The sequence below is a fragment of the Siniperca chuatsi genome, linkage group LG3 (genome assembly GCF_020085105.1).
Source record: "Siniperca chuatsi isolate FFG_IHB_CAS linkage group LG3, ASM2008510v1, whole genome shotgun sequence".
Taxonomy (NCBI): domain Eukaryota; kingdom Metazoa; phylum Chordata; class Actinopteri; order Centrarchiformes; family Sinipercidae; genus Siniperca; species Siniperca chuatsi.
In genome coordinates, this window is record NC_058044.1 from 16,673,272 (window position 1) to 16,696,038 (window position 22,767).

Below are 22,767 nucleotides of genomic sequence, written 5' to 3' on the forward strand. Positions count from 1 at the left end.
ACGTGGCTGCCCTTATCACTCACATACTAGGAATAATCTGCCCAAAAAGATTGAAAGAATTTGTAATAGTCAACACATTGCTTTAAGTTTTTTTTTTTGTTACTTTTATGTATCAGTGTTTCTGGTTCACTTCAGAGACATAATGTGTGTCTTAAAAACAAGACACAGTAAGCATTTTCAAGTTGTAAACACTGGTGGGTAGCATTAAATAGCTTTGCTTTAATTGTACGTTTGCAAAGTACTGTGTAATGTGTAATGTAATCTGTAACAGTCAAAAAATATCTGAAAATAAACTTCCCTTCCCTACATTTTATACAGTTTTTATTACCAAAACATGCACACATCCACAATAAAAACATGACCAGTACATGATAGTAATGTGATAATGACGAAATGCCAGTGTTAGTACTGTAGATGGTAGTATAGTGAGGGGTAACCTCACTTAGTACATGTGGGCTTAAAGGATTGGAGTACTGGAATGGCAGTAATGGAAAGCTTCTGAAAAGAGATGTCAAATTCAGTTTAATTTTAAAGAGAAAATGTGTAGATAGTCACTCAAGGGCAACATGATGGGGACATGCAGTCCATGTAAGAAAGAGGGAGAAACAGAGGCCATAAAGGCTAAATGGTCAGAGCAATTTGTTTTGTTGAGGGGATGTCAAACAGGAAAAGGCTTATCGAACAGTCTGTTAGTGATGAAAATATCTCATTCCACTGACAGCCAGCCCCTGAGATTGCCAGATAACACTGTTGTGTGTGGAGACAACCACAAATCAATCAGGAAATTGGTGTGTGAGCATTTAATTCCTTCCAAAGTCCCTCCCTATGTTGTAATTCAAGTATTTCCTTTTAAAAACCCTAAATGTTATTCTGAATTTTACCAGTGTTTAACCACACACTACTCAGTGTCTAACTGCTCCCTCTGCTGGCCTCTTACTCCTTTATCATCTGCAGTGGGTGGATCCACGAGTGACAGCTGTGCCGTGATTGGCTGCTCCAGGAGGAGGCTGCCATGACACGGTGGATGCTGCACAGAATCAGTTCCACAGCATCAGCAGGCAGCAGACCTCCATCCTCCTCGTTTTCCCTCTCTCCTTCTCTTTTTTCTCCTCCTTTGCCTCTCATCCTCTCACCACCACCCTTGCTCTCTCTTCTCTCTCCCTCCTCCTCTCCCTCGGACAGACAGACAGGAAGGAATAGCAGCAACAGCAGCAGGCATACTGGTAGGTGTGCTGAGGCCTGTCTCCCTCCTGCAGCACAGGCAAGACATCGCGTTCTCCTCTGATCTCCGTCAAGGACTATCTATTTAAGAAGTGTGTGCGTGTGCGTGTGCGTGTGAGAGCAGGGATCCGGAAAGTAGGCAGAGAGGACTACCACACCTTGGGAGCATTTACTACCACTGCCGGAGCAACACAGGGTGAATGTTGTGGATATTTTCATACTCACATCCTCTTACTCCTGTACTTGTGTCTGTGTGCATACAGAAGGATTTATATTCTCTGTTTCTCTGCTGGGACTGTTTGTTTTTTTCCCTCCACTCTACAGCTCTGGGATTTGCTTCAGCCTCGACTAGGCCTTGTGTGTCTGCACACGTGTGTCTTTGCTACTGAGTGTGTTGAATGTCTAACAAAGGTCAAACCATTTGACATGCTGTGTGCATGTATTGTCAGCCTGCCTAATGACAACCCTCCTCTTTTCTTTCCAAAACTGACTCCATCACCAGCCTTTCCATTCTTCCTGCTTTGCATCTTCTTCCGCACCACTTTGCTATCCTCCTGCATCTTCTTTTCCTCTCACTCCTTTTCCTCTTCCTTAAAACCCTCTCCATTCTCATCTCCCATCTCCGCGTCACGCCTCTTCTCCTTCCAGCGGGCTGGTTTCCCAGGATGCATTGTTCCAGGCCACTCCGCTAGGCCCTAGCAGCATGGGCGGAGCCTGGGTGGGGAGAGAGAGCACGGATTGGACCCTTCCCCTCAGGGCGGGCGCGCTGGCGGGTCACCCTCCCTCAGCTTCAGATGGGCGAGGACGCTGAGAGCCCCAAAATCAACCACACCTTCCTGCGAGACTACGTCACTGAAGGTAGAACAGCCGGTGTGTCATTGCTGTCTCTGTGGTGTCAGATTACATGCTGGTATGATTGAACAGATTAATTTCAGCTTCATGGGTGCATTATCTCTGTACTGCTGGATATAGGGAGTGTATGTTGGCATTAATCACTCCATGACTTACTGAACGCTCACTTAGAGGCTCTGCTCTGTTGGGCCTTTTTTACATTTTAGATATGATTTTGACATCGTATTCTCCTATGACAGATACATGTTTGATTCATGGTTTGGAGTCTAAGGAGCTGGTAGCAGAAATAATATTTGGTGGTTATCTTCTTGTCCCATTGAGAATTTATCCATGTCAGGCCCAAGCATCATGAGTAAGAATTATTCTGGTTTTATTGAACAGGATTCTATGTATTGATCAAGTATTTTTTCTTTCACTCAATTGACCCTGCCCCTCATTTCCTCTGTGACTACTTAATTTCCTTTCTATTCTTACATCTCTTTATCTTTCTCTCCTTCACCTCTACTTCTTTTATTCTAACCATTATCCTGCTTAATCACCTCACATCTTCCCATCATCCTCCCAGCTGATGTCATCTCTACGGTGGAGTTTAACCAGACAGGGGACCTGCTGGCCACGGGGGATAAAGGTGGCCGAGTGGTCATCTTCCAAAGAGAGACTGAGGTTGGTTTTACATGTTAAACTTGAATCACCCCATTCTATACCCGGGATATCCACAAACAGCATGAATTAATAGTTACTACCTACACCCTAATTACAGAATTCTGTGTGTCACTTTGTCCTAAATGGATGTTCTTGACAGTCTAAAGGGGAGTCAGAGGAGGTGGGGGAGACAGGGGACTCTGGGGAGTACAATGTCTACAGCACGTTCCAGAGCCACGAGCCGGACTTTGACTACCTGAAGAGTCTGGAGATTGAAGAGAAAATCAACAAGATCAGATGGCTGCCACAGCAGAATGCAGCACATTTCCTCCTCTCCACCAATGGTGAGAAACCAGTGACACCAGGAGATCAGCCAGATTTCTAATCCCCAGTTAGGATGAAGCACAACTAGTAGACTTGTATACAGTTTGTACGATGCGATATTTCCCTGAAATCTTTGTGACAGGGATCATATTTTGAAGTAATGTAGCTCAATTTACAAAATAGTTTTCTTCCCTAAAGTACAATTTTTGATTACACTAAAGACTCATCTGGCCTTAGAAAGTGGCCATATGAAGAAGAAATCATTATCAGGTCTTCTCCACTGACTATTGACGTGAAGGCTGTTTAAGTTGTCTGTAGTATTTATTGTCAGTTTTCTCTGAAATTAATCAACTTCCTGTGATGTGCAAATCTTTTTGTCTGCCACAGATAAGACCATTAAACTGTGGAAGGTGAGTGAGAGAGACAAGAGACCAGAGGGATACAACCTGAAAGATGAGGAGGGACGGCTCAAGGATATCGCTACCATCACCTCTTTGCAGGTGCACACACACACACACACACACACACACACACACGCATGCAAGCCTGCACATGCACACCTTTAGCTTGGTCAGTCAAACACTGTATGTATCAGGTTGACATTCGATTGGCAAGCCCAGTGTTTGCTTTTTATGCCTTTGCTCTAGCCCTCATATGATCCCTGACTCTCATGTCCTCTAAATCTGCCCTTCTTGTCTTTCTTGTTGTCCTTCTATCACCCTTTTCTTTCCCCTGCTTTCTTTCTTCCTTCTCTCTTTCATTAATCCTTTCTATTGCTGTATCTAAGGTGCCGGTGCTGAAACCTACAGATCTGATGGTCGAAGTTCGTCCCAGACGAGTGTTCTCCAATGGACATACCTACCATGTTAACTCCATCTCAGTCAACAGCGACGGGGAGACATACCTGTCTGCTGATGACCTCCGCATCAATATGTGGCACCTGGGCATCACAGACCGCAGCTTCAGTATCCTTCCTAACCTATCCTATCCTTGTTTTGTTTATATCATACACATTTCATTTTCAATTCCACTGTGCTCATAAATATCATCCTCTGCTTTCTGTAACTCTATAGCTCGCCTCTGATTTTTGTGTGTAATGTAATCTTTTACTGGAGGAAGCAGCTCAGATTTCACAGGGTATGAAATTCCCAGAACTTCACTAAATACAAGTACAAAGTAGGTCATTGTGGCTATCTTTTTCACTGTTATGAAATTATTAGTGTATGTCATCACAACAAATTCTGCAGCAGCAATGTGAAAATTATGCCAGGTTGCCAGTTAAAATCCATTTCTGGAAAAAGAATAAGGAGCAAAATAAGAAGAGTGGAAGAGACATATAGCTGAAACCCCAAGTGTGTGTCACTGAGCCTCTTCCGACATATTAACAAGTTAAAGTACTGTAATAATAAGTTAATAATATGAAATGCTTATTAAATAGCTTAAAAGACAAAGCAAAATAATATTTTTTGTCAGTGAATCTTTGTATTAGTAGACTGTTAAAACAACAACACACTAAATCCTATGTATGTTAGTGTGCATGAACTGATAGTGTTGGTGTGCATCACATGCAAATGTGCCAAAATGTATATACATGCTCTCTGAGGGAGATTCATATGGACTATATTGTACGTGTATATGGCATGCTGCTGTAAAGAAATACCTACCTTTGAAATCTATTGTGCATACTTTGTATATGTCAGTTTTGTCATGCAGTGCCATCTACTACTACCACTGTGAACAGCAAAACCATACATCTAAATCGTCTTGAAATATACATACAGTCTAAACATACTTTACATCCCTGCTCATCTGAATTCACACATGGCTATGTTAGGATTTATGTTTCGATTAGAGTGCCGTGTACTGCCTCAGAGTGTGGATTCAGAAGCAGGCAATAACGTGATGGATGGAGTGCATTTGGTGATTTCCCATTCAAATGGAAGCTGACCTAGAAAATCATAGAGGCATCTATGAAAGAAGAGTTTAAATTATTCACTCAGCAGTACACTATTAAACTGAACCGCACAGGACTACCACAAATAGAACAGAGAGAGGAGCAGAGTGTGCATGCATATTGGGGGTTGGTTGGGGAGCATTTTTCGGGTTGTGATTATGAATTGAAGTGTGAGCATATAGAACATGTTGGTACTGAAACTCGAAACATTCATCTAAAACTGAAAAGCAAATGAAAAGGATGTTGGGTGAATGCGTAAGCATGCCTCACTCTATGTATGTGCTTCCTGGGTATCCTTCCTCTGCGGATGTGTCTCATCACCCTTCTCTGCAAAAATATTCTAACATTTACCACACCATGTGCATAGTCATCATACTTTGTCTATCCTGGAATGCCTTTGCTCTCATTGCCACCTCCTAATTATGTGGTGCCATCTCTGTGGTGTTTAATCCCTAACAGACCTTTTTCTCAGATATTGTGGACATCAAACCAGCCAACATGGAGGATCTGACAGAGGTGATAACATCAGCAGAGTTCCACCCTCACCACTGCCACCTGTTTGTGTACAGCAGCAGCAAGGGCACCCTGCGCCTCTGTGACATGAGAGCCTCCGCACTCTGTGACAAACACACAAAACGTGAGCATGTTGTGGAGATGAGAGAGCTTATTTGCATCGATACAATTTAGCAACTTAGAATTTAGCATAAGGCATGTCAATCTCACAAAAAACCCCAATCTGTGATTTTATTTGTATATAAGTGATAAAATACACCTTACCATTCTGTCATTGTTTAGAGTTTGAGGAACCTGAGGATCCAGGGAGCAGGTCCTTCTTCTCAGAGATCATTTCCTCTGTGTCAGACGTCAAGTTCAGCCACAGTGGACGCTACCTGCTGACGAGAGACTACCTCACCGCCAAGGTGTGGGACCTGAACATGGACAAGGGCCCCGTGGAGACATACCAGGTGAGGTAGCACATCTGTTTCCTGATCTGTGTCTCTTCCATGTGTTAGTTACAATGTGAATGACCTGTGCTGAATTTTTACTTTTTACTGACATTGTGTAGATGAAATGATTAATCTAACAATGGATGATGATTTTAAATAGTTGTTAGTGACCTACGTTATCAGACAAGCTGCATGTGTATCACATGTATCACATCTAGACACTGTATATTATATACAAGAGGATAGTATGATAAAGGAGATGAATACAATATCTAGCCAGAATTCAAACGCATGCAGTTTGTTGTAGATGCTCTGTATGTGGTCGATCCACTAGACCACCATGGATAACTCTGAATCTACTCCAGAAACAAAGGTTGACTGTCTGCATGATCCCCAGGTCCATGAATACCTAAGGAGTAAGCTGTGTTCCCTTTATGAAAACGACTGCATCTTTGACAAGTTTGAGTGTGTTTGGAACAGCTCAGACAGGTAAGTGGCTAAAGAGATAAAAAGGAGCAAATGATGGACGGTATATTTGTCCATTTCGGAGCAAAGGAGGGGGAGTGTGTTGGTGTGGTTCTGCTTACAGTGATTACCTAAATGATCTGCTTCTGCCATTATCCGACATTTAAATCAATCCCAGAGACAAGCTTTACAGACATCAAATCAATCCCTGTGCCTTCATTTTGTTTTCCTCTTTTCCACTTCCTCACCCTTCCCTGAACCCTCCCTCTCCTCGTCTCCTCTTCCCTCCTCATCTCTTCTCATCTCTTCTCTTGTCTTCTCCTCTCCTCTTTTCTTCTCTTCTTCTCTTCTCTCATCTCGTCTCCTCATCTTTTCTCTTCCCCCCTTGTCTCCTCTCATCTCGTCTCGTCTCGTCTCGTCTCCTCTCCTCTCTTCAGCGTGATCATGACAGGGGCGTACAATAGCTTCTTCCGGATGTTTGACAGGGAGACGGGGCGCGGTGTAACCCTGGAGGCTTGGCGAGAAAGCAGCAAGCCTCGGGCTGTGCTGCGGACCCGCCGTGTGTATACTGGTGGTAAGCGTCGCCGTGGAGATGTGGGCGTTGATAGCCTTGACTTTACCAAGAAAATCCTGCACATGGCTTGGCACCCATCTGAGAATATCATTGCCATAGCAGCCACCAACAACCTGTACATCTTCCAGGATCGCGTCAACCCTGAGACGCAGGCACAGTGACAGAAATGGCAATATGGACAGTGGCACTCACAGTGCTTTTAATGATTGTCACAGAAACACAAACAGCAACCTAAATATATTTGGATGTCACAGAGAAGGCATGGGGAGTGGACAGCCTTTATGAGAAAATTAAGTCAAAGCCAAGCTGTTTCACAACATACTGAGATGCAACATCTGTTTGAGTCATGATAAAATGACAAGACTGTTAATTTATTTGATCCCCAAGGAAGGTGTATAATCATTTTTGTTCAACACTGAGGTGAACTGATGTCTCCAGCATCAATCAGGACATGTTTTTGGTCCCACTACTCCCACTTTTTGAAGATGTTTGTGTAACTTCCCCACTGTAGGGGCAGTAAAAGAGGTGTGGGGAGACCTCTCCATCTGTAATGACTCAGTGCTGTTGACCACACAATGTTGCAGTTCTCACTGATGTGCTCTGGTACCTTTTGACTCAAAATGGAAGATGCATGTTGGGTAGGAGCAGAAGAAATGAAAACATAAAGTTCTTGAGATAATTAGATTATGGATTCCCAATGACTTTGCCAGACAGTGCATCAAAATCTAAGCATTTTTTCACTATTGTGGAACATTAGGAGTGGTGTTATTGTACAGCTCTTCACAACAACATCCTGCACCTTTTTTTCTCTATTGGGTGACAACAACAGCTGAACCTCTCTTTTAGAGCAGTGCTCTTGGAGATTACACACATAAATGACCCATAATCTTTACCCTATTCACTTTGCAATAATGGCACTAACAAACACACAGTGCAGCAGTATTCCTGCTTTAAAACATGAGCTCTTCTTCTACAGGTATACACTCTTTTTACTGTTAGCTGTAAATATTCGGTGTTCTTTTTTTTACACGTTCCAGAAAGTTAAAAGGTAAAAGATGCATTTTGTCTAGTACACTGGAGATGAACCTGGGATCTTATGTATAGAAAATTTGCAGAATCGTACTATTCCAGTTAAAGACTCGATGTAGGGGCTTTTCTTATAGCAGTACATAGATAGGTATTGCTGGCTGTAGAAAGGGAGGGTTGAGTTGTGCACAAACTACCCTTAATGTTTTATTGTGTAGGCCTATATTAGGCCCACATTGAGCTTTGATTGCTGTATTAAGGTAATTTCCTTGTCTAAAGTCTACATACCTATGTAGTAAATTGCTGAAATTGAGAGCGACAGTTAGGCTCCCTCATATATGCTCAAATTGAGGCTGATTGGTGATTAAACCTAATATAGACAAAAGTATAAGTGTTATGCTAATTTAAAATGAGAAGTGCTCATTTTATAATGCATAAGCACAATTTGAATAAGTATCTTACAATCAAGAAAATCTAAGCACATTGTTAAATGTGAGACTTGACATTTGCAATAATTGTGGTAAATGAGGCCCCTGATTCAGCTAATCAAAGTTTTAATGAGTGAGTTTGTGACCAGTTTATTTGAAGGTCAAAGGTTATCATCAGTGCAATAGCTCATTACGTACAATGCTGAAACACATTAAAACATTAATGTCATGTGAATTGATCATATCACAAGCCATTATACCGTATACCTCACAGTGCCACATGCTACTCTGGGGTACGACACTGAAAGCCAAGGATGTACAGCAGTAAGGTGATGTCTGTGTTGGACTGAATTGTGTGACTTGGTCAAGGTTTGATTGTTTACAGTGAAGTGCTTTGTTTTCAAGTGACCTTGGCCCTGATGGGATTATTGTAAGTGGTCTAGATGTGTACTGTGGCAGGTGGAGTAAAGGAATCAGTGCAAAGATGTGGAAAGTATCAAGTTCCTTTGCACTTTTTCTAAATAGTACTCTGTCTGTTGGATCAACAAGTTTCACTGTGTAAACCTTAAACCCCAAGAAAAGAAGAAAATTGTTAATATCTATGTTCCACTTGTCTGATCCCTCCTCGCTTTTCACTTCCTTTGGTTTCCAAATCAATATTCACGGACATTTATGTTACAGCCTGTGGGCTAGGGGGTTCTCTAATGGGAACCCCTACTATGTTTTGGTCTTCACTGTCTGCCAGTGTTGTTGAATGCAGACATGATATTGCACTGATTGATTTATCAAGTGTACAAAACAGCAAAATCCACGATGACAACCCACAAGGAAATGGTTTACATAGTGACAAGCCCCCTAAAGGCCACCTAAAGCATTACACAAGTTCCAGGGCTCAGTCCTCCAACGGTGAGCTGTAGTTTAGACCAGGTCAGTTGTAATCTCATCATAATCACCACTTACAACCAGTGAGAGGATTTGTGTTCAGGAGCACAGCAGCAGCAGCATGTTGCCATTACTCAATGCTACTAGCGTGTATATCTATCATACTTTAAAAAAGACAAATCTAACAATACAAAAAACATAACTCGAATGAGGTGAATGAAAGGAATGTGCATTAATAAAATAATGTGAAATCTAACAAAAAAATGTGTTTTGAGTATCCCTTTATGTCTGTGTCTGTTTTTAATGGGATACCATTTTTTCTCTTCACTAGAATACGTTCAGACTATGAATCTAAATAAAACCATCCAAAAGGGGTTTTGTTTGAAAAACAAACATTTTAATAGTCATTGCACATACCCATGAACTCCATCACTAAATAAAGAAGGCACTCAAATTCACAGTATACAGGCATCACTGATTGTCATTTACAGGTAAAATGTAGTTGTCCTGAGAAAACCATGTATCTCAAAGAAAAACAGCCCAGTTTTCAGCTTTGTGACTGCTTTTTTCAGATAATCAGACTTCATTATTTGCTTTTTAAAGTGCTTATTTTGCTTAAGAAGTAGGAGAATTTTCTCAACCCCTAAAGAAACACTTAATTCTTCAGTTTATCAGAAAAAGTTAAAATCACCAAATTGGGGAGATACACGGTGACAAAAAGTAAAGTTAAAAACTGTGACATTTATTTTGTTCATCATTAATTATCATGACATAAAGCCACTCTGTACTGTGAAGCAAAACAAATAATTAAAATATTCCCACTACTGACACTATTTCACTGACACTACGGAATGAACACTGTTCAATGTTTTGTTGGTTTGTCAACAGCCAGAGATAAAAATAAACTCTAGGAATTAACAGACTCATTTAGTTTTGATTTTATGTTTGTTTCCCAGAGTAACACTCAATGTAGACTGTGAAAACTAGTGATGTTTATATATTAAAAAAATCACATTTAGAAGTAATCCCTCTCAGTTAGTTAAATTCAGTTGTTGCATGGTTTGGCCAAACACCATAAATAGTAAGACCCATCATTGACCATGACATCTTTGGCCTTTTGGTGTGTAGTGTGAGTGTGTAATACAAACCATGAAACTGAGACTACAGCTGCTTACTCAAGTTTGTGGGCTTACCATAAACAGCCTCACTGCAAACATAAGAAAACTGGATACCTTTTTTATGTTGGCTTTCCAAATACCATTTCATGTACACTGTAGCTCAAGCCACAGGAAAATCTGATCATTGATAACAAACAAGATTGAGACCATAATGTTTTAAGACCACAAAGCAAGACAATTTGGCTAACAGAGCCAGAAATATATATTTTATGTATATACACACAAAGGTACACACATATGGTAGATGCAAACATATTCCCCATACAAGTAAGAAATTCCTTAATACAAAACTTTCCAATATTGCTCTATCGAAGATAAATTCCATAATAATTCCATGATAATATTTTATTTTTAATAAATGTACAGTATCTCTAGGCATTCAGAAGTGGTCAGTAACCAACATTATCTGTGTTCCCTGTGTATAATCTAGAACCACTGAATTACAGGTTTTTTGTCCAATTCTTTAAAACAGTACTGGAAATTGAAAATTGCCAGATTTTGGAAATCAAAGCGATTTGAGTCTAAAGCCAAAGTTGGCATCTGACCATTGTTGAACTGCTTAAGAGGTACATGAAACTGAAATAGTAACATCTTTGTAAACTCATGCAACAGGAAGTATTAAAAGTATTAAATAATGTCCTAGATGCTCACACCTTGTTGAAATACATAAACATGAGCTGTAGATCCATGTTGGATCAAATTGTAAACAATACTATAAGTTCATTCAAGAGTCATTATTACTTCAGCTTCACTGTCTTGCCTTCTTTCTTCTCAGGCAGATATTTTTGCTGACAGGAAGGGGGAAAAGAAAAAATCAAATGCAAACTTCAGGGCTCTCATTGTGGTGCGTCTCCAGTCTCTCTCTATCTTCACCTGCCTGCCTCCAGTCAGCAGAGAGGAAGAACAGTCCAGACAGTGGATGGCCTTCAACTCGAAGGCCGGAGCTCTGGCTCCTAGACGGCCCTCCAGCTTGGTGCTGAACTCCACCATATTACCAGGATTTAAGTTTAGCAGAACTTGTCTGAACTCATGGCTGGCCATTAGGATTATATCCCTGGCTGGATCCTCTGCTTCCACACTTCCATCCCGGATCATCCCTACTGTCACCTCAAAGCGGTGGCTGTCAAAGCGCTTGATATGGCAGGTGTGTTTGGCCAGGGCCTTGGTCTGACACAGCTCTTCCTCTTCTTGCATTCGGAGCAGTATGGGCAGTGAAACAGTAGCCGATGCAGAACTGGCTGCCAAATAGGCAGCTGTTAGGTTTGCGACTGTAGCATTCTTTGGCTCACATTTGGGATACGTCTCCCCATACAGGCAGCGCAGCCAGTCTCCCATGAACACTGGCAACATGTTGATGACCGACTGTGCCCCGTTCTCTGTCTCGGCCACACGGACATGCTTGAAACGCCCAGCCCAGGTGACTCTGTGTCCATGCAGGTGGCTACAGAAGATCTGTGTCTGGGCCATGCCTTTAGTTTCCCAGGCAGGGGGCCCGCATGCCTGGCTGTACTGGCTCCAACTCAGGGAGGAGTTGTACACCTTCTGTCCCTCTGCATGGTACACATAGATAGAGAAGAACAGGATCACCATGGAGATACAGAGTAAGATGAGCTTGACTGGGCCGCGGTGGGTCAGTGAGCGGAAGACATCCAGAATAGACATGCTGAACCGTGTCCAAAGCCGCAGGGTGACAGGGATCGCACAAACTACCAGGGTCACAATCATTTTTGTCAGTTCCAGCTCGAGGAACCACTTGAAGAGCTGGATGAGGAGCATGGCAGCAAGGCCAAAAGCCAGAACAGGTAGGGCAAACAGGAATAGAAAGTAGGCCACCAAGGTGCGGATTAGACCCACAACAGAGGAGCTCTGGAGGAGCACCACCGAGAACTCACACCACATGAAGCACACCAGGTATGGAACCAGGAAACAGTAAGTCCCCCTGAAACCACGCATCCTGGCCATGCTGAAGATGAAAATAGACAGAAAGAAGAGGAAAGAAAATAAATAATTTTGAGGGCATAAATTTATCAATTCACAAAAAAGGCTGGGGTGGATTTTAAAGCCCACTGACAAAATCCAGTGTTGTGTGGTATTGGTGTTCAACAAACACATCCAATGGCACAAATGCTCCTGCTCACCTGAAGAACAGATAGAACAGGTAAACATACAGCAGGCAGGGGAGACTGAGCTTCAGCACCACTGACTCCCCTAGTGGAAGTGTGGCAAAAGTGCGTCCCAGGAAACGAAGCACTATCATGTTCTCTGGGAGGAACTGGGTCAGGCAACACAGAGACGATGCAACCTGGATTTTAAAAAAAAGTACATACGTAAACTTTGAGAGAACTGTTTAATTTCAAATTCAAGTCTGTCAGATGAAGAAACATTTAAAGGACCACATTTCTGGATGTTTTAGCCCATCAAATGCAGATCATGTATATGTAAAATTCCTGTCAAACATTTTACAACATTGGCTTTTAGACTGATTTTCTATCTGTTATTGATGTCGTTTAATTTCAGTACGTTATGAAATTCTACTTGCAGATAGTTACTGTCAAGTTACCTAGTTGATGCATTGCAACAGAACAGAATTCAGATGAATGAATACCAATGGAATTAGAAAATCAATCCACAAACTGGCTTTATGCTCTGTAAGATTGCAGTTATGATAGTAATAATGTTGTGTTACACCGCTATAGTGTAACATAACAAGTTATGTTAATCTGATAATTTAATCACATATGTTATGCCAGTGTTGTGTGTAGTGATAGACCGGTTGGCTGCTTAATTGGGCCGATTATCTGGCATTTTGTGTTGCTCACACTGACACATCTGCAGGCAGCCTTGTCAGTGTGGCTGCTGTGGAACGAAGTTAGCGATTCACCTTGTGAGTTTTGGGAAGGTGGTGAAAAAGTTCGTTTCGAGCCCTGTACTATAAATCTCACACATCCTGCTGTAAACATTTGCCTGATGTTAGCAAGAGTTATTGAAACTATTCCTGACAAGAAGGGTCTTGTTCGACAAGTCCGCATTAAGACAAAAACCAACATTTTGGAAAGACCCATAACAAAACTTTGCCTGTTGCAGGAGGCAGAATGAGTAGTGAAGGCAATATGTCTATAGGAACCTAAATTTGTGTTGCTTTGGACTTTAAGAATTTACTTAGGATATTTAAATAATATGGCTCCTTCTGTTTAAATTGAATAATTGTTTCAAAGAGAGAGAACAATTAGGGGCCGGTAATGTAGGAGCCTATTTTGATTGGATTCAGTTTTTGAATATTTTTGTTTGAGTTGGCATCTTTTGTGAGCTTACTTTGTTTGTGTATACCATTTGGATGGGTATTCTGTATTTTTACACTGAAAATATGTAATATGTTAAAATTGCGTACTGGCTCTTTAAGAATCATGACTGTGAAGCTTTGGCAGTGGTGCGCTCTTGGGAATACAGTGGAGTCGCACAGTTTTCTTTACTGCATCTGTGATATTGAAGATTTAAGATCATATTTTGCCTTTATAATTTTATTTGTTTTATTTAACTGCCAATCAAGATTAAAGGAAGATATTTTATAAGAAAACGGACTATGTGGATTGTTTTATTGGACACAGAGCGAGTGAAACCAAGACGGAAACTAAATGCACACTCACCTATATTTCCTCATTCATCATCTTTTCTAAATGTTAACACATTTCTCCCATCCTAAATGACAGCAGATCGAATCTAAAACCGTTGCTGGCTAACGTTAAATATATATTAAGTTATAATGCATAGAATAACGCAGTCGAAGGACGTTGCTTCTGACATACTGTACCCCGTTCTCCCTTAAAGACCAGTCACATTCTGAAATCTACAGCATAATCCAATATATTTTTCTATTTCATTAATTAATAAAATTCCATCTAAAACAACATGTTACTGGCTAAGATAAGCATGTGTATTAGATTGTAATGTGCCATCGGCATCGGCCATTGAAAAACCCATATTGTTCGACCACTAGTTGTGTGTCCCCTGACCTCTATGACCATTGCTCGCCGTGCATACGTCGCAGCAGTGGGGCTGAGGCTCTTGTAGCTGACAGCAGTGAAGAAGATGGCCACGGTGGCGAGCTCAGAACAGGGGATCCAGCCCTTGTCAGCTACAGGGAAGGAGAAAATTATGAAGAAAACGGACAGGATAAAATACAGGTACGGTTCTAGGTTGTTCCAGCCAAAGTTGGTCTCTGCCTGCTCCACATCCAGGCCAGGTTCAAAACGTGTCAGCAGAGATGTCAGGGCTCTGAAGTTCTCCCAAGTCTGCGGAAAAAAAGGGAACGAAATATGTGAGGTCAAAGGAAGAAAGGAAGACATTGTTGAGAGTTAAAAATAAGATGGATTTTTAAATCTGCAAATACAGTATGTGCAGCATTTGAACATCCACGAGACATTACTGTTAAGTCACAAAATCAGCTTCCACCGGCCTCTCCGCTGCATTTCATGTTATTCCACCAGGTCGGATTTCATGTAAAATGTATGTGCTTTATGACAGTAAGGAAAATTACTATATGACTTGACTGTATGAGTTTCCCATTGGCATAAATAATGTGAAAAGACAGAAAGACAAATGAAAAACTTCCAACATGTTAATCTAATTAATTTAAAGTGAAAACCTTAAACCAAATGCACATATATCAACATCTTGACAGAACAGAGAAACATGTAACAATCAGAATCAGAAATTCTTTATTGATCCCTGAGGGGAAACTCTTTGTTACAGCTGCTCACTATCACGTCACACAGGAGAAGAAGTACTACTAGAATAGAAATAGACATAATAATAAATAAGTCTGCAAGCAAATCGAAATATGAGACACTGTAATACACCTAACCAAAATAAGTACCAGTGGGTATGAAGTATAAAGCTAAGTAAGTGTACAGTATAATGTAATAATATAAGTAATAGTAGTGCAATATAAGTAATAGTGCAACAACATAGTTTTTGCATTGAAAAGCAATGGGGATTTGGTTTTAAAATTTTGAGTAAAAACAGAACTACACTCACCTTGCTGCTCTGGAAAACACGCAGTGTGCAGATGATCATGGAGATGAAGGAGAGGTAGAAGACAAGCAAAGGGATGACAAAAGCAAACAAGTCAACTGTCAGGTTGCTGATGATGAAGAAGAAAATAAGAGCGTTGACGTGTTGCGTGGGGATGATTGTGCTCAGCCACTGAACTCCGGCCCGCGACGCCCAGTCGACCAGGTGCTCTTTCATCTCAACAATGGCTTGCAGTGGGTACTGCAGCGTCTAAAGAGGAGAGTCAGAAAATGAAGCGAGATTGGAGAAATTAGCATGCAAAAACCAGGAAAGAGAATTAAGAATTGAATGATTCAACAAGAGTAAAAACATCCACAACAATAGACATTCCACAGATATTTTATGAAGGATATACAAAAACAGAATTAATTGTAATACTAGATATGATTAAGATACCATTAAGCGTGATTTCATGTCCATGGCTCTTTTTATGGCCCCAGTCTGCTTAGAGTCCAGCATCATCCCACTTCGGCCAAAACTCCAAGCACTTCTGTGGGCTTTCTTGTATCCTGATGGGACCAGCTCAGCCTTGTGTTTTAACACACAATTGCATGCACACACACACACACACACAAATACACACAAATCTGAATAGTTATAATGAAAAAGAGAATGACATCTGTGCCTTTATGATGACAGATCATTTCTATTTTTGCTGATTGGGTCTTTTACCTCCCCACCACTGTCATGAGGTTTAGGGCTTTCAGTCTGGGCTGTGACCTGGTTGCCATTTTGGGGCGCAGAGGGGACAATACCTTGTGCATACTTTTTAGTCATCTCAACGAAGTCATCCAGGTCCACCAACTGTGTGGCTGAGAGGACACAAAGCAGGCAGTTATACAAAAAGACACATTATATTATTTGTTTCTCTCTGTCTAGATACTTACACTCATTGCTGACCATGCTTTCCAATACTTTCTGGGTCTGGCCTGAGGTTGGGCCAGGAAGCTTGCTTGCAGTGCCACCTATTGGTGAGGAATGACCACAACATCAGAGAGTTACAAACATTTCCCTGGTGACCTGCAAGTAATGTGATATTCTTCACCATGACAGCTGCACATACTGAAATACACAAAGGGGAAAATATATTTAACAGCAATGGCATCCATCATAGAACTATATGCTACAGCATTCTGGGCAGTCTGTAGTACGTCAGGCAGGATTGTTGTCACAATTCAAAAAAATCTTGATATGGTGTTGATGGTTTCTTTATCCACATGTGTGTAATTGTGTGGGTGTGCATCCTACCCTGCACTGCATTGACCTGGCTGACATTTTCCAGCATCTCAGCCACAGCCACCTTCTTCTTCCTCTCTGGGTTGAGTTTCCAGTACATCATCATGGCTGCTTTACGTACCGCCAGCTCAAACTTACTCTCTGTTGACAACTTACGCATGTTTGCTTCATTTTCCGGAGTGATTCCTGGTACAGGATGACAGACAAGGAACAATAAAGGAACTACAAACACAAATACACAAACATGCACATGCGTGCTTTGAAGTCTGTAACTTCTGTAACCTTTTTTCTGGATCCAACAGCGCTGCAGTGCTCTCGCTGCACCTTTTCTTCCCTGTTTAGCTGCTTTAATCAGCCAATTAACAGCCAGACGATTATTTAGCTCTGTGTCCTTCTCTTCAGCAAGAATCAAGTAGTGCTGACCCAGCTGAAACACAGAAGAGAGGCAGAGGAGAGGAGATTAATTCAGCTCATGTGGCCTTGGTGTAACGACTTAGTACAATCAGATATAAAGTTCACCTTGTATTTGAATGTACTGTATTGTATGCATGTATTTAGAATATAATATAAACTAGTTTGTGAAGTAATAAAAATTATACATGAAAATTAATTTTTAAATTAACAAATTAGATTAACTTAGATAATTATTATATATATTATTATTCATAGTTGATTTACTTACTTAGCTTATATCTTCATAAGCGCTGTGAAGATATTTAATGTGATTATATTGAACAGTAAAACCTCTTGTGTGTTATATTGTTACAATCTGTTACACTATAAGTCATGCTATATGTCTGCTTATGTCTATCAGTGGTTATATCTTTGTATGAGGCGCAACATTATAAATAATACTGACTAATATTATTTACACTCCAAGATAAAAAAAAGAGGCAGAAGTGGAGAAGCAGGCTACCAAGACGATAGTGGCACTGACAACAGATTACTACAGAACCCATAATTCCCTGTCCTTGTGGCCATCAGTGACTCGGCCATGGCTAATTAAAAAGGGTAGCAGAGGCCCCAGTGGCATATCAAGTGACTGTTTTCTAATCTTAACTGTCATTTCATAACTTCTCTCACAGTTATTAACAAATGCGTCAGAAGGGGGATGAGATGTGTCTTCATTTGAGGTGGCTCAGCATTAATATAGTCCTGTCAGTGTCTATGTTAGATACGATATAATCTCATAAAACCTGCTTTGCTAGAATGCATTTTAAATTGACAGTGATGTCAAAGCATCTAAATACTACTAATACTAATGTAAATAAAAACAACTACACTTGTACAGTGACAATAAACACTGATTCCCTGTGTATGACTGTGTTTAAGCTGTAGGTGTATAGCATCTCTATTATGATGTATAGCCTGTCTATTATGATAAATGAGACATCATCAGAGTGTCTGATCCTTTCCTTACTGTATGAATATCCAACTACTGTACTGATGTGGTCACATGTTTTGACATGTTCACTTACACACAACCCCTGTCATTATTTAAGTGCTTCAAATGTGCAAATATATGACATACAGCATGGGAAAGTTCAAGCCATATAGCCAGCCACTTAGGAATTTACCCTTTCAGAGCTGGAGGGTCTTAAATGCAAAGTCTGGGCTCATCTTCCACTATATGTTCATTTGCACTACTGGACTATTTATTTATACATATACTGCATCACTTGCACTCCAGTACTATGTACTGAATACTGCAATAACTCATCTACTGTACTGTTAACTATTTCTGTCGATAATTTGCACTACTTAATATTCATTGCACTACTTCTATCAGTATACTTCTGTTTATAGTAATGCCATCTGTATATAATGTCCATAGTACCACTTGTAAAATATTTTCATAATACTGCTCTATCCTGCATTTATGCACATATTTTATATCCTGCACTTGCTTATTGCACTTCTGGTTAGACCTAAACTGCCTTTCGTTGCCTTGTACTTGTACATGTGTAATGACAATAAAGTTGAATCTAATCTATTTCTTTTTACAGTTGCACATGTTGATAGAGAACGAGGAGTAAAGAAAATGTGAATATTTCATTATATTTATAATATTTGAACAAATTCAGTGCAGTGCTTAAATACACTGTAATAGTGTTCATAATTATTTATATGTGTGATAATATCTTGGTGTATCATACTGAAAGCTTGGGATCATCTTCCAAGTGGCCAAAAATAGACACATGCTCACAACCAGACTGAGTCAAGCAACAGGACTGAAAACAATGCCAAGTGCCAGTCTGTCCGCATGTGCTTTCACTCACCCGGGTCTGAGCTCTGGCATCACCAGCTTTGGCCTTCTCTTCCATCTGCTCCACGGTCAAATCTTCCTCTGGTTCTTCATCTGGAGGAGACGAGAGGAGATGCCTTAAATGTACACATAGACATCTTGATCAATCAAAAACTACTCTCTGAATCAATGGATCGCATAATACCCTTGCTTCCAAACCTGTACAGCGGTATAACTTTATTGAAGGAGCAGTGTGACTGTGTTGATTTATGCACATACTGTGTTCACAGCCAGCGATGAACGAATTCCACCTGACATATATCTTGTAACATGAGAATAACAAGAAGTCAGAGGTGGAGTAGATGTGAGAATTTACACATTTTCAACAGGCCTGTGCATCTGCCTGTCTATGCAGATATCCTGTGACAAGTCCCCAGAGCTCCTTCAGCCCCGTGCCCACCTCCTCTGTCACACCAATACTTGTTGATTGCATAGAGTTTCATAACTGTTACTGTCTCCCCAGTGTCCTTTAAGCAAAGGAGTTCAGTTTCTTCGCCTGTAGCCTTGTTTGAAATGCCACAGTCTCTCATGCACAGCAAAATCTCTTACTGGTGCAACCAGTTTGTTGGTTTCACTTCCAGCAGCTCTGAAATATGTGAAATATAAAGTTTAAATCAGTAATTATTAATATCAGTTCCTCTAAAGAATTTATAAAAAAAACAAACCCCTATGGTTTTTCCAGTATTTATAAAATGGAAATAATCAGTTCATATATTGCTAACAAAGGGTTGCTATGTAGCATCAGAGCTTAAGCATGTTCAGTTTCATCAAGACAAAGAGGCTAGCCATCCTAGCGGCTCTGTGAGAGTGTATTTTTAATTAAGTTAACCATTTTTAGTTAAGTTAATTCTAACATCAGTATTTTAATAAGTAATTTAACATGTTAGCATGCAAACATTTTCTAATTAGCACTAAACACAAAGTACAGCTGAGGCTGCTGGTAATGTTGTCGGTTTTGCAGCTTTTTAGTCATAAACCAAAGTAATGGCAAATACAAATTCTGACCTGATGATGGCGCAAAATGAAAAGTTGGGTCACCAAAAGGATCACCAAAAGTTTTAATAATTCATCCTGGTGGGGGCATTGAATATGAGCACCAAAGTCTATGGCATGGAATTTACTCAAAACCACAAATGTGTGCTAGATAAAAAAAAGTCAGGGATCACCAAAGTCATTAGGATTCATCGTCTGACATTTTTGGCTTTTAGTGAAATATCTACTGGATGGATTGCAGCTGAACAGCTGGTGCCCAACCTGCTGGTGGTGCTAGAGGAAAAATCAAGGGATCACAGAAGTTGGTAGGATTCATCCTCTGGGGACCATGAACAAGATATTTCAGTTTGGAGCAAAGTGGTGACTGACTGACCATCAGGCTGACATTTCCATGCCTAGAGCCTTGCTGCTAGCATGACTAAAAAGGTTCACCAAGGTACAGTATATGTGGCATGATGGCAAAAGGGAAGGCAAGTTGTTGTAAAACAATTTGTCTGCATGTTCACTGCTCTTAACCTGCCAGTCATACAGTAAAGAGGAAAAGATAATGTATGCTCTTCTTCTCACTGTCACTGAGGAATACCAGTGGCCTAAAGTGGCCAAAGTGCTTCACAAAACTGGATTATAATGAGAAAACAAAGTTAGCTAAAGTTATTATCCATTTGGGCCAAGAGAGATGTTTATCCAATGGCAAGATTACTCTGCTACACATGCAAAGACATTCCAAAACATAGCACAAGGCTTATCACCTCAACACAGCAATGGGTCTGTGGTCTGCGACTTCAGCTCTCAGGGCCATTACAACTCACAATGTGTCATTTAATCCCAAACTCAAAATAAAGGTGTTCTCACCATCCTCTTTATCACTGGCATCCTCCTCGGCTTTCCTAAGTCTTTCCTGTATTATCACCCGCTTAGCCATGGATGCAAAGGTGCGTTTCATGGGAGCAGAGGAAGAAGATGCAGGAACCATGGTGGAAGCAGTAGTGGAGGAAGAAGGAGGGGAATCTGCTGGAGTGTTACCGGCCAAGCTAGCTGACGTAGAAGAGGCAGATGTGAGGCTGGAAGAGGATGAAATTTGGGGCATTTGAGGGGTAGGAGAAGTAACAATTGATGTTTTTTTTGGAGCAATAGAGGAGGGTTTAGTGGAAACAGTTTTAGATGTGGGTTTAGAGGACACAGCAGGAGTTAAGGGCTTTGACCCCTCTAAAGAAGGAGGGGAATCCATTGGTTTAGAGATGGTGTGGGTGAATGGGTGAGAGGAATAAGATAATTTTCTGGGTCCTGTAAAGGTTTCTGTGGAGGATGGAAATTTGGCGGGGTGAGAGGGAGCAGCAGAGAGGTTGTTGGAGGAGAGTGAAGGAGGAATCTGTATGGGGGAAGGAAGGGAGGGTCCATCCAGGTCAGGGCATGACCCCTGGGTGTTGACAGCAGTTGGGGTTGATGGGAAATCCTTCTCCATATTACCTGGAATAAAAAGAGTGTAAGTAATGTATCATGTAACTAAAGACAACCATACACTACAGCAAAATAATTGAAGTAATTTCTAATAGTGAGTCTCATAGTGAGTCATAAGTGACGACACAGCTGGGTGGTGAATTGGAGGACCCTTTCCTCTGGACATTTTACACCTAAAATATGACACCTTGCCTTGTAAAGGAGAAAGAGTTCAGGGACACAAACATCAGTGAAACCCTGTTCTACTCAAAGAGAGTCAACGTTGTCAAAGAAATAGGATATTTAATAGAATATCCATTCCAATAACTTGAAATTAAGTCAAACAAAGTGGCAAATGAAAGCAGGAACATTCTGTTAACCTAATATTTTAATCTTCGAGAGGAAAATATGAAATCAGTTTTTACGTTGGGATTACTGTAATTATTCAGCGGCGTAGCCTCGCAGCTGAACTGCCTGGAGTTTGCTGCGTCCTGCACATGCAGACACTGAATGTGCGAGGAACTCTGCACGTCAAGTAAATTCTCAACACTAAACCTGCGCCTGGACAGCACTGAGTAAAACAAAAGAAAGAAACCTTACTTGGTGGCTAAATGAGCCGATTTCTTCAGGATAAAAAGTTAACTGTCCTCCTGAATAAGTTGTGTCTGTAGTCCACGTTGAGCTCCACACAGCTCCGCGTAACCAGAGACTCGTCAAAGTGGTCAAACCCTCGCGTGTCTGGTCTGTAACAACACCACAACTTTATGGCCTGCCCTCTTGAAATAGACTCGCCCCTAATAGGGAGAAATAAATGCCCATCAAATGACCAACTAATCCGATTGGTTTTTAGCTCCTGCTTGCTTCGTAAACCTGTGAGGTCTATTGCTTTTAATTATTTCTAACGCCTCTTCAAACCTTTCCTCTATCCAATCACTCGTGTCTCTTTTTGGTATTAAAAAAAAATTGCACTATTACTACCACTTTTGTACTTACACTTATTTTGGCTTTTATACTTACATCCACTTTGTACTTAATTTATCTTAGCTGTATTATAGTGTATTGCATTTTGATTTGCTTAGTACTTCTATTCCTGTGTGCATTGACGTGACAGTGAGCAGCTGTTAGGAAAGAGTTTCCCCTCGGGGATCAATAAAGTATTTCTGATTCTGATTCTGATTAGTTATGTTTTACTTAAGCATATGATTTGTACACTTATTATAAAGTTACCTAATG

General features: G+C 40.8%; 2 protein-coding genes across 7 annotated transcripts; one reads left to right on the forward strand and one right to left on the reverse strand.

Moving 5' to 3' along the window:
- The first annotated feature begins 996 nt into the window (after positions 1-996).
- Positions 997-9,579, forward strand: ppp2r2ca (protein phosphatase 2, regulatory subunit B, gamma a). Of its 5 annotated transcripts, XM_044190626.1 has the most exons (11): positions 997-1,223; positions 1,346-1,417; positions 1,870-2,079; positions 2,639-2,736; positions 2,876-3,059; positions 3,427-3,539; positions 3,827-4,004; positions 5,466-5,630; positions 5,789-5,958; positions 6,338-6,429; positions 6,843-9,579. In XM_044190626.1, the coding sequence occupies exons 3-11, from the start codon at positions 2,016-2,018 to the stop codon at positions 7,138-7,140; spliced, it is 1,362 nt and encodes a 453-aa protein (XP_044046561.1). In that variant the 5' UTR covers positions 997-1,223; positions 1,346-1,417; positions 1,870-2,015; the 3' UTR covers positions 7,141-9,579. The 5 variants fall into 5 exon arrangements, with proteins under 5 accessions (XP_044046561.1, XP_044046559.1, XP_044046563.1 ...); XM_044190624.1 differs by lacking the exon at positions 1,346-1,417 and having other exon boundaries at positions 1,724-2,079; XM_044190628.1 differs by lacking the exon at positions 1,346-1,417.
- On the reverse strand, positions 9,061-22,286 carry wfs1a (Wolfram syndrome 1a (wolframin)). 2 transcript variants are annotated; one of them, XM_044190620.1, is made up of 12 exons: positions 22,135-22,286; positions 20,950-21,564; positions 19,079-19,158; positions 17,082-17,226; positions 16,812-16,985; positions 16,451-16,528; positions 16,236-16,375; positions 15,960-16,091; positions 15,528-15,773; positions 14,504-14,782; positions 12,632-12,795; positions 9,061-12,456 (listed from the first exon to the last, which is right to left on the reverse strand). In XM_044190620.1, exons 2-12 carry the CDS (start codon positions 21,557-21,559, stop codon positions 11,265-11,267), a joined length of 3,240 nt encoding a protein of 1,079 aa, XP_044046555.1. In that variant the 5' UTR covers positions 21,560-21,564; positions 22,135-22,286; the 3' UTR covers positions 9,061-11,264. The 2 variants fall into 2 exon arrangements, with proteins under 2 accessions (XP_044046555.1, XP_044046556.1); XM_044190621.1 differs by lacking the exon at positions 22,135-22,286 and adding an exon at positions 19,324-19,690 and having other exon boundaries at positions 20,950-21,076.
- Positions 22,287-22,767: the final 481 nt, after the last annotated feature.